General features: G+C 49.6%; 2 protein-coding genes across 2 annotated transcripts in view; both read left to right on the forward strand.

The window, feature by feature from the left end:
* Nucleotides 1-6,361, forward strand: part of DCLK3 (doublecortin like kinase 3) — a 48,975-nt gene extending 42,614 nt beyond the window's left edge. Inside the window, exons 3-5 of the mRNA XM_066351663.1 lie at nt 2,142-2,274; nt 3,476-3,643; nt 5,842-6,361. Coding sequence (XP_066207760.1) covers nt 2,142-2,274; nt 3,476-3,643; nt 5,842-6,035 — 495 coding nt within the window. The 3' untranslated portion in view covers nt 6,036-6,361. The remainder of the gene's footprint in view (nt 1-2,141; nt 2,275-3,475; nt 3,644-5,841) is intronic.
* Nucleotides 1-12,119, forward strand: part of EPM2AIP1 (EPM2A interacting protein 1) — an 835,019-nt gene that overhangs the window by 274,967 nt on the left and 547,933 nt on the right. The window lies entirely within an intron of this gene.

Consider the following 12,119-nt stretch of genomic DNA (forward strand, 5'->3'; position numbering starts at 1 on the left):
TCACACCCCCTTTTCCAGATGAGGAAGTGGGGCACACGGAGCACAGGTCACTTGGCCAGTTGCTTGGTAAACGGCGAGCTGGGGTTTGGACCCTGACAAGTGGCCTTTAGAGTCGATGCTTGTAACTGGCACGTGCCTGAGTGTTCCAGCAGAAACTGTTTCCTTTGCAGGAGGAGAGGAGGCCCGCCCAGAGGCCCCCAGGAGGGCCAGAGGCAGGAGGCGGAGCCCGTGGATTTTACCACATTGTTACAGGGAGGGCTTTGGCTACAAATTCCTCAGACTGTGCAGAGCCCAGGAGGGGCACCCGGGCCTCGTTTGCTGGCTGCAAGAGGCGCTGGGTTTTTTCCTTCCGTGTTTCTTTATTCCTTTTTTATGTGAAACTTATCTTTAGCTTTATTATTTTTTGCGTGATGATCTAAATACTTGCTAAGCTCACCTCTTGAGATTCATTTCTTTTAGGTTAAGACCCAGCTTCTCCTCACAGTCGTCTAGCGCGCAGACACCGTGAAGGTGCAGAGGGACGGGGCGGATGAACTTGGCAGTGGGCACGGGTTTACCTGAGATCAGAAAGCCAGTCCCCTGGACTGCTGGGAAGGGATGAGACGCGTCAGGTGGGACATGGTGCTGAGATCATGGGAGAACAGGCAGTTCTCTGTCTTCATTTCAGGGTGAGGGGAGGTAGGTGTCTTTTCTGCTTTAAGAAATGTCTAATTCTACTCTTTCCAAAATCTCGTGGAAGTGGGATCTAACGGAAGACTCAGACATAATTTCTTTCACCTTCATGCAAAAATGTGAACAGTTAGAATCCAGTTGGTCAGTTCCAAGACGTAAAAATAGATCTCAGTTCAATAGCATTAATGTTTAAAGATTTGCTGTGTGCAGCCCAAGACGACCACCTCATCCTGCTTTGCCCAAGACTGTTTTAAAAATGAAAGTTTTGAAAGCGAAAGTCCCGTACCGGGAACCCCCTTGGTCTCAGGAGTCTGGGATTGTTGATCACTCTAAGGCTGATACTTCGCAGGGTAGATTACAGACATTGATTGGAACTCCTGTTTGCTGGAAATGATTACCCCTTCTTTTTTTTTTTTTTTTTTTTTTAACAAATTGAGAAAATGGAGGCTCAGATCAATAAAGAAATTGCCCAAGACCATCCAGCTACAAATCTTGGAACTGGAATTAAAGACCCCTGGTCCGTTTGATTCTTTTTTTTTTGTATTTTTCTGAAGCTGGAAACCGGGAGAGACAGTCAGACAGACTCCCGCATGCGCCCGACCGGGATCCACCCAGCACGCCCACCAGGGGGCGATGCTCTGCCCACCAGGGGGCGATGTTCTGCCCCTCAGGGGCGTCACTCTGTTGCCACCAGAGCCACTCTAGCGCCTGGGGCAGAGGCCAAGGAGCCATCCCCAGCGCCTGGGCCATCTTTGCTCCAATGGAGCCCTGGCTGCGGGAGGGGAAGAGAGAGACAGAGAGGAAGGAGAGGGGGAGGGGTGGAGAAGCAGATGGGCGCTTTTCCCGTGTGCCCTGGCCGGGAATCGAACCCGGGACCCCTTGCATGCCAGGCCGACGCTCTACCACTGAGCCAACCGGCCAGGGCCTGGTCCGTTTGATTCTTAACCAACCCCTCCCCCCCCCCAATCAAAGCCTGATTTGAACATCCCTCCCCTGCTTCTGTGTCTCTGTCTTCATTCTAATTCCTAGTTCTTCATTCCCCCCACTCCCACCCAGACTGTGCATTGCCCACAGGTGCTCTCTAGTTCTAATGCTAGTCCGGACGCGAAATGTAGTTGCTTCTTGTTCTAGGTCCGTGCAGGTGAGGATGGAAATGTCCTACATTCGCACTGCCCAGTATTGTCGCCATTAGTCACCCATGGCGACAGTACATCTGAAAAACGGACATTCTCATTTAATTTAAATTTAAATAGCCAGCTCTAGCAGTGTGGAAGCCTTCTAACTCATTCGTTCTTTCTCTGAGAACGTGAGCACTTGTCACTGAGATCAAACTGGGTTGATCAGTGTTGGGCTGAACTGTAAGCACAGGTAGGTTTATTGTTTGTCACCCGGACCTTTTAAGCTTGTTGTCTCCTCAATTGTCCTTTTTTTGTTCTCATCACAAGTTTGGTGATGTTGGTTTCTTACAGGTTCAGCGAAATGAGGACAAATCTACCACCTTGAAACTGGCTGATTTCGGCCTTGCCAAGCACGTGGTGAGACCCGTGTTTACTGTGTGTGGGACTCCGACTTACGTAGCTCCCGAAATTCTTTCTGAGAAGGGTAAGTGTGTCGTCACATTGCTCTGTGGGACTCTTAATCACTCGCTATTCATTGTTAATATTTAATATTTTTCAATATGGAGCAGTTCAGAAGTCTCAGAGTTGGCGTTATGCTGGCCCTTAGGTTTTAATGGAAATATTTGAAGTGATTCTTCTTGACCAAAGCATGAGAACATTTTCTAAATTGGGGCTGCCCTTATTATAGAGAAGGGGTTGGGGTGTGTGTGTGTGTGTGTGTGTGTGTGTGTGTGTCGGCAGGACAGTGAGATGAAAGACGGTGGAGAACTGGGTGGGGAACTCACACAAGCAAGGCACATAAATATATAAGGACGTTCATCGCAGAATTAGAGTCGTAAACAAAATTAGAAAAAACTTAAATTACAACGAAGAGGATTCACTGGGTAAAGGGAATACTAACAGCTATTAAAAGACATGTTTTCGGAGACTACTTTTTGTTTTTCATAGGAAATTCCTATATAGGAAATGCCATGAGATAGTATGAAGTGAATAAAATAGGGAATAAAATAGGTACAGTGTGACCCTGATTTTGTTAAAGAAAATTGAAGTGTGTGTGTATGTGTTTGTGTGTGTGTGTCTGTGTGCTCATGGTGAATAGACCCAGTAAGATCAGTCTTCCTATAATCATCAAAGAGCCAGGAAATAGTATTTTTGAAATGAGAGAAGGCCGTGACTCAGTAGGAAGGAGAGGCCACTGGTGCAGACTAGGGCTTCTCCAGGGTCTCTGGTGAAGGCGGGTTTGAACGTTTCCCATGAAACTGGGCCCATAGGAAGTCCCACTGCCTGTGACTAGATCACAGGCCATGCCACGTGGGACGTACCACGTGTGTTACACAACCCTGAGTGATCTCTACCCGATGAGTCCACTGAGCGAGCAGCTGGATGTCACAGCCGTGTCACGTAAGGGTTTCCTAATATTTTCTTTCAATTTCTGCGCTTATTTTTATCACAGACCAGTAATAAAGGATCACAAAGTGGCAGTGGGGTCTGAGGACCCCACTCTGAATGACCCTGGTGTGGGCCCCCACGTTTGTAGGAGTTGGCAGTCACGCCTTTGGGAGTGGCTCTTGCTGACGGAGAGCTGGGGTCCCCTGTGCCCCAGAGCAGTGACCCTCCACTGTTGACCTCGTCACCTCCAATCCAGCCTGGTCTCAGCCGTGCCTGTGTCCGCCTCCCTCGCGCAGGTTACGGGCTGGAGGCGGACATGTGGGCCGCGGGCGTGATCCTCTACATCCTGCTGTGCGGCTTTCCCCCCTTCCGCAGCCCGGAGAGGGACCAGGATGAGCTCTTCAACATCATCCAGCAAGGCCACTTCGAGTTCCTGGCCCCTTACTGGGACAACATCTCTGACGGTGAGACTGGGGGGCTTCCACGCCAGGATGGAGGCGATGCGGAGCTGGGGTCCCTCCTGGGTCCTGGCTGCAGAGCGGGTCGGGGTGAGATGGGCGGTAAGAATGCCGAGGGCTCACGCCAGCGCCTGGCACAGAGACGGGCTGTCGACACATTGTGCTTCATCCCTGATTTCCTCCCGCGTAAGTCCATGTCCAAAAACACACCTGACTTTGAGATTTAATGAAAAGTCTAACTGCTAGCTGCAGTTACCATGGACTTTAGGGAACGTAAAAGAACATTGGAAAGGGCCCTGGCCGGTTGGCTGTCGGCCTGGCGTGCGGGGGACCCGGGTTCGATTCCCGGCCAGGGCACATAGGAGAAGCGCCCATTTGCTTCTCCACCCCTCCCTCCTTCCTCTCTGTCTCTCTCTTACCCTCTCGCAGCCAAGGCTTCATTGGAGCAAAGATGGCCCGGGCGCTGGGGATGGCTCCTTGGCCTCTGCCCCAGGCGCTAGAGTGGCTCTGGTTGGGCAGAGCATCGCCCCCTGGTGGGCAGATCATCGCCCCCTGGTGGGCAGAGCATCGCCCCTGGTGGGCGTGCTGGGTGGATCCCGGTCGGGCGCATGTGGGAGTCTGTCTGACTATCTCTCCCTGTTTCCAGCTTCAGAAAAAAAAAAAAAAAAAATTGGAAAAAAAAAAAAAAAGAACATTGGAAAGGAAAAAAATCGCAGAAACATATAACCCTTATTCATAAACATAAAAACCATGTCACGTATTGACACAAGAGGCACCTCGCAGAAAGACTTTGCCCAGGGTGACCTGGGTAGGGCAGGAGAAGCCCCATGGCCCCATGGTCAAGAGGTGGCCGACACTGGTGTAGCAGAAGGGTGATTGGGGGTGAGCAGCTGATCTCAGGCAAGGCTGCTTCCCCGGTAGAGGAAAGAGATATGGGTCTTTATTCCCTGTGCATTCTTGCGAGATTGGAAGAGGAGGCTCAGGGAGCCGGCGTGGGAGAATCAGAAAGGTTTTCTCCTTCCCGCCTGCCCCCGGGCCTGCGAGGTGTCACCACGTCTCCCTAGAATCAGTCATGATTTGGGGTAGGAAATGAAATGAATGATCACTATTTACTACTTCAATTTCCTTATACATGGTTTAAAAATTTTGTTACTAGGGAGGCATATGTAGGAAGAGCCAGTGCACGCACATACTTTATCTAACAACCTGATAGTTTGGTGTCTAAATGTAAAATATGTAGATGTATATAGTATGTGGCCCGTTCGTTCCCGTGGGCTGGGCAGCGTGGCTGTTTGTGGTGGGCCTGCCCCGTGACTCTAGAGAGCAGTGGTAGTCAACCTGGTCCCTACTGCCCACTAGTGGTAGTCAACCTGGTCCCTATTGCCCACTAGTGGGTGTTCCAGCTTTCGTGGTGGGCGGTAGCGGAGCAACCAAAGTATAAATAAAAAGATAGATTTAACTATAGTAAGTTGTTTTATAAAGATTTATTCTGCCAAACTTAGCGAAAATCCAACATAAAGTACTTGGTGAGTAATTATTTTTCTATACTTTCACTTGCTGTAACTCTGCTTTGTACATTTTATAAAGTAAAGTTACTTTCCTACTTTATAAATCACCAGTACTGTGGAACTGGTGGGCAGTTAGAAAATGTTACTACTAACAGAGATACAGAAGTGTATTGCTAGTGCCTTGCTCCTACTACGGCCCGCGGGCCACATGCGGCCCCCTGAGGCCATTTATCCGGCCCCCTGCCACACTTCTGGAAGGGCCACCTCTTTCATTGGTGGTCAGTGAGAGGAGCACTGTATGTGGCGGCCCTCCAACGGTCTGAGGGACAGTGAACTGGCCCCCTGTGTAAAAAGTTTGGGGACCCCTGCTAGGGCAAGGAACAAAGCTGCTCTGTCCAACAGGGTTGCCCCACGTGGCTACTTCAACTGAAACGTGCACTAACTAAAAGTAAATATGATACAAATTCAGTTCCTTAGTCATCCTGGCCCTAGTTCAAACGCTCAGGAGTCCCACGTGGATAGCACAGGTGTGGGCAGTATCTATCTATCACCCTGGACAGTTCTGCTGGACGGCACTGCTCCCGTGTAGCACATGGTGCTGACGTGGTTGTCTGTGTTCCTAGCTCACGTACGGGGAAGAAACATTCAGATCCACCCGGCTTCCTCTCATTCTCCCTTTTTCTCTCCCTCCGACAGCTGCCAAAGATCTGGTGAGCCGGCTGCTGGTGGTGGACCCCAAGAAGCGCTACACGGCCCACCAGGTTCTTAAGCACCCCTGGATTGAAACTTCTGGAAAGACTGGCACAGCGAACCTACCAAAGGAGGTGTCCCCTGGGGGCGAGGGCCACCTCCGGAGCCAGCGCATGTGGTCCACAGAGCAGGCATCCTAGTCACCGCCTCGGGCCCCCACTCGGCCCTGCCCAGCCCCCGGTTCTGCTCATGGACGAAGGATGGAAATTGAGGAGGAAAACCGTGAAAAGGGCATCTTCACGTAATTTGGAGAATGAGGGGAAGGATTGATGCTCAGTATATTTAAAAAAGTAAACTTTAGTCCTAATGTTAAATATTGTAAGGTATTTTTAAGATTTGTATATTTGAAGCCTTTGATACATTTTGGGGGAGGGGGGATAGGGGAGGGAAGGACTTGTTATCTGGGAGGCGTTTTTGGTAATAATGATGTGTTTTGCTTCTTCCTTGTAATCAAGTTCATGGTATACTAGGGGAATGGTGCTGACCAGGGTCTCAACTCCCCCCTGTGACATTAATAAGGTAAATCTTAGTCTTTCCAGGTTAATAAAACGTGCTCTGAATGACCAAAGTGGGTCGTATTCTGGTTACTTCTTGCTGCTGGTGGTGAGAGCCAGGGAATTACAGTTCAGACCCGGCCCCTGAAGCCAGTACGGCCCCCGTGCTCGTGGTGACGGACAGCTGGCGCACTGGCAAGAGCTGTTTCTTCAGGCTGTGTGGCCGGGGTCTCTGGCCTTTCCGTCTCAGCTGAACATCAGATTTGGTGCAGTCTGAAAAAGGGAAGGACGAAACCATGGATTCATTCCTGCCCCCTTCGCTACCCGTTCCTACTGCCTTCCGCCAATCATCCCGGAGCCTGAGTCTCTGCTGCGTGAAGGCAGGCACTCGGGCTGTGACTGTGTGAACATTTTCAGATCGCAAGGGAGCCATTTAGGGCGTTCATGTCAGACATGCAGTGAGTGGATCACACTCGGGCTCGAAGGCGCTCGGAGAGCTCAGGCACGTACGTTCCTACCGGCAGGGCGGCCACACGGAGGGCGCAGAGAGCGTGTCCCCAGTTCTGTCCATCCGGAGTTCTGGGCGGACGCGTTGGTCTTTCCAGATTAGTCTGGGAGGATGCATGAGCTGAGAGCTAAACGTTATGCTGTTGGTTTTTTAAAAAAAAATATTAAAAAAAATGTTTTTATTGTATTGATTTTAGAGAGAGGGAGCGAGAGAGTGAGAGAGAGAGTGACAGGAACGTTGATCTCTTTCTGTATGGACCCTGACCAGAGGTTGAACTGGTAACCTCTGTGCTTTGAGGTGATGCTCTAACCGGTTGAGCTAGCCGGCTAGGCAGGGCAACGTTACGCTGTTATTTACTAAGCTGACCTTTCTGAGTTATATGTAACCTGGTCAGTAGGGCACAGAATCAGTCACAAAGTGTGGGTTTCTCAGCCCTCCCTCCCTTCCCCACCCGTGTTGGAGTCCCCGGGTGGGGGCGTGGATGGGTCAGGAGCACAGGGGTAGGTAGCACCAGAGAGGTGAGGGGAAGGAATTGCTCAGACAGGTGCTGGAGAATGCAGGAGCACTGAAGCAATGGGGGGTTACTAACCGCAGGAAATGACTTCCGCTCCTCGGCGGGGAACTGAGGGAGGAGGCTGGGTGGTGAGGACGTAGGAGCCTGGAGGAGAAACCCCTCGCTGTGGACACTCAGTGTGCCGCCCGGATCCCGCTTTCCAGACTGATGGGAAGAAGCCACCGCGGTGTTGACAGCTGACAGCCCTCGGTGGTCAGCGTCTACAGGGATGTCCTTAGCTGGGAAGAGCCAGCTCACCCAGGACTACGACCCCCTTCCAGCGCAGCTTTGATTCTTTTGACCGCTCTCTTTTTGAATGATTTCTCCTGTTGACTTCCGTGATGCCACATGTTTCTGGTTTGCTTCCTGCATCCCTAGCTACTCCTTTGGATCTCCTGTACAGACGTGGTCTTCTTCCGCTCGCTAAAAGTTGCAGTTCCATCATTGGCCACTAGGGAAAGGCAGCTCAAAACCTGAACGCAATAGCACCATGCGCCTGTTAGAATGACTACAATTAAATGGCTGTGATGAAAAGACGGACCATACCAAGGGCTGGCGAGGGTCAGGAGCAACAGGAACGCTTGTCTGTTGCTGCTCCGGATGGCGATGTGTGCAGAGCTTCATGCAAGTTCTAGTTCAGAGTGGTCCCGTGGGGGCTCACTTGAGGGCCTGGCACTGGGCCAGCTCCTTGGCAGTTTCTCAGCGAATCTCCAGACAAGCTCATGGTCTAGGCCAGTGGTAGTCAACCTGGTCCCTACCACCCACTAGTGGGCGTTCCAGCTTTCGTGGTGAGCGGTAGCGGAGCAACCAAAGTATAAATAAAAAGACAGATTTAACTATAGTAAGTTGTTTTATAAAGATTTATTCTGCAAAACTTAGCAAAAATTCGACATAAAAGTTGTTTCTTGCATGTGCCCTGGCTGGGGATCGAACCTGAGACCTTGGCATGCTGGGATGACACTCTAGCCACTGAATCACCCGGCCAGGGCCTTTGTAAAGCTCGTTGCGGTTTGAACTCAAATCTGCCTCCTCAGAGACGCTGTCCTATCTCCCTGTTTCATTTCCTTCAATGTGCTTCTTGTTATGCCTGCCCCTCCCCCCTAGAATGTAAACTTCAGAGGGCAGGGACCTTCTCTGTCTAGAACTGTGCCCGGAAAATTTTAGACTCAAAATAACAATGTGTTGCATGAATGAAGAAATCCCTGGTTTACTGATGAGGAAACTGAGGTCACCCAGGTAGTAAATGGAAGAACTGAGGGCTGAACTCATAGTCATCCAAGGCCATGGCTCCTCCCTCCATGTGACCTTGCCTACGGAAGCACATCCCGCCCCTTTTCTGTGTCTTGATCGCAATTTTTATGAACTTGCCTTTGGTCCCAAGCTGGGATGACCATGGCCGTCCCTCCATGGCAAATACTAAAAACTGAGTTCCTATGAAATTGCATCTCCAGAGCTGCTTTTCATTCATTCTAAGACGGATGCTTTTCTATATTTTAGCCTTTCTTCGATTGGAGTGCATTTTACAACTGACAAGTACTTAATAGAGTTCCCTTTTCCCCTTGAAAGCTCTTATTAAACGTAGGGTATGCTGTACAATAGTGGTGTCTTAGAATCTGGAAATAAGTTACAGTGAAAACTCTATAATTATTTTCTGGAAAACAGAATAAATAGTGGAAATAATAGTGGAAATTTCTCTCTTTCCGTTGGGTTGTATTCTTTCTCTTTTACACAGGTACAATACAGAGAAGCCTCAGATATGTATTTTGTTGTTAATGGTATATTGTTTTCCTCCTTGTCTATTTTCCTGATAGAATCTGGGAATTGAATAATATGACAATATAAAGATAGATCAAGATTTGTTCTGACAAGTTTCATATCACTGGCTGTATCTGGAGAGGAAAATTTGACCTTAAGAAAAATTACACTGGGAAATTCAGCTGCTATTATAAAAACTGCGCAGCACAGAGAAAATGATGCTTGGTCCACGGAGATACCCGTGTAATTCATGTCAACAGGAAGCCAATAACTTCATCACGCTCTGAAAGGAAATTTCACCTGAGAGATCTTGGTCTCTCTTCTGATCCGATAGAAGGAAGTGTGCTGTATAAAATTCTCAGCTCCAACTTCCCCCAAAAAGACTTTGGTGGGAGGTGGGGGGACAGGGGTGACTTATGGCTGTGCGACGGCTCTCAGTGCATGTCAGCCATCACCAAAGGCGCCCAGGCATTTGACAGAGAGAGGAGAGTTATGCAGGGGCATTACGGAGGAAGCTCTGGAAACAGAAAAATACGATTTTAATGAGCAGTCTTCCCAAGACCATGGATGGCGTTTGAAATTGACATGTTGAAATTGATATGTTTCTCCATCACATGTAGATTCATCCAGTCTATTTTTTTTTAAAAAACCCAATCTTTTTTTTAAGTGTGTGTGTGTGTGTGTGTGTGTGTGAGAGAGAGAGAGAGAGAGAGAGAGAGAGAGGGAGGAACAGGGACAGACAGACAGGGGGAGAGATAAGAAGCATCAATTCATAGTTGCTGCTCTTTAGTTGTTCACTGATTGCTTTCTCATATATGCCTTGATCGGGGCGCTCCAGTTGAGCCAGTGACCTGAGGGGTCATGTCTCAGTTCCAACTTCCCCCAAAAAACTTTGATCCCACGCTCAAGCCAGAGACCCTGTGCTCAAGCTGGTGAGCCCACGCTCAAGCCCAATGAGCCCGTGCTCAAGCCCAATGACCCCGGGCTCGAGCTGGCGACCTCGGGGTTTCAAACCTGGGTCCTCAGCATCCCAGGCTGAGGTTCTATCCACTGCGCCACTGCCTGGTCTGGCTTAAAACCCAATCTTAATACAAGTTGCCTAATTAACCTTTTGACTTCGGTTTCTCTACCTGGACGTGGAGGTATTTATAGATTAGTCTGAAACCACAGGCTGTGCAACCATTACTGCACAGTTTTATTTTCTGTGAAATGAATTATTGTTTTGACTGCATGTTGCCGGTTCTTCTGTCTTGTGAAACGTCAAGTCGCAGGGAGCAGCCTTCAGTGATCAGTTCCCATGGGGTTACTGTTGACAGAGCCACAGTCCCAGCCTCCTTCTCTGCTCCTTCCTTCCAGGACCTGGACTTGTTTTTATAATTGTCCATAGTCTTATCTCTGTGGTCACACTGATTATCCTTCTTTGAGGATCTGACCTCTCACTGGGTCTCTACCTAGATCTCTGGGGCTCCCTGAGCCTATAGAATTCTCTCTCTCTGTTCCCCTCAGGCTTAAAGAACCTCTTTGTATGATTCAGGGGAGAACCCTTTCTTCCTCCCCTTTCTCTCTGTAAACTCCTTTCTCCCTCCCTACGCCCTCCACTGGTCCTCCAAATTCCCCGCCTTGGGCAGGGCTGGGATTAGGGTGAGGTGAATGAGGGAATGCGCTTCAGCCACCTTACAAATCATGGAATTTTTTGATTGTTAATTTTTGATTTTTAAAACTGTTGTGTTAAAATGTTATATAATCTCGATGGCTGTGACTGACTTCTCTTTTCTGTTTGGCCATGTGCCCCGCAAGCAGCTTGCATTGAGGGGGAAAGAGGGGAAGGCAGGAAGGACAAGCCAGCAGTCAGTATCTGAAGACATATCTAGTCACACTGAGGTAGAGGGTAGGGGGCTGGGCTCTCCTGTCTGTGCTTCTAATACGTGGGGCAGAGGAGACTGAAGTTTGATGGACAGATAGATGTACACAAGGAAGATAGGCGCTCCCTCATCCACATCAGTCAGCGGGGCCATTAAAATTGCTTCATCTTGGGTTCTGGCTGTGGAGACGTGGCCGACTGACAAAGCCTCGCGAGCAGGAAAAACTGCAACAGAAACAATGGTGGCTCGTGACCTGCTGGACATCTCTTGGTTCCTTTTCCTCATTTCTTTGAGGCTCAACTGCCCACTTTCCGCCTGTGGCTCCGGGCTGTTTTTTAACATTTGCACTCATTAAAAAACAAAAACAAAAACAAAAACACGTTTCCAAGAAGTCTCCATTTCCCAAAATGCGATCAGCAACGTTTGAGTCTATGTTTATAAAAGGCCCAACGTTTGCCCAATGGCGTCAGCAGGGCACACCTATTCAGGCCGGGGAGCTCAGCCTTCCAAGTGGAGTGTGACTCCTTTTCCTGAGTTTCCTTCTTCACACTTGCCTTCCCGAGTAAAACACCACGGTAGGAAAACAATAGACGGTTGTGGAAAGTCAGCAGAGTCCGTGCCTTGCTGGGAATCCGAGGGGCCGGGCCCTTTGTAACCGGGAGGCTGCTGCTTTCAAGCTGCCTGGCCTGGCTTCTCAGCCTCCAGAAGTCGCTCAGGGGCTGACATGGCTGTTTCCTCCGCTCCGCCGACTCCCTTGGAAATGACAGCCGAGAATAAGCCAGGCAGAGAAAGACAGGTACCGTATGATTTCTTATATGTGTGGAATTTAATGAACCCAAGAAACAAACAAACCAAATAGAAGCGGGCTCCTGGATAGAGAACAGACTGACAGCTGTCAGAGGGCGGGGTTTGGGGGGCTGGGCGAATCAGGTGAAGCGATGAAGCAAAACGAAAACAAAAACCAACCTCATGGACACAGACTACAGTATGGTGATCACCTCACCGGAGGGAAAGGGGGGTGGGGAGAGGCAGAAGAGGGCAACAGGAGGAGA

This window comes from Saccopteryx leptura, chromosome 10 (assembly GCF_036850995.1).
Source record: "Saccopteryx leptura isolate mSacLep1 chromosome 10, mSacLep1_pri_phased_curated, whole genome shotgun sequence".
Lineage (NCBI taxonomy): Eukaryota > Metazoa > Chordata > Mammalia > Chiroptera > Emballonuridae > Saccopteryx > Saccopteryx leptura.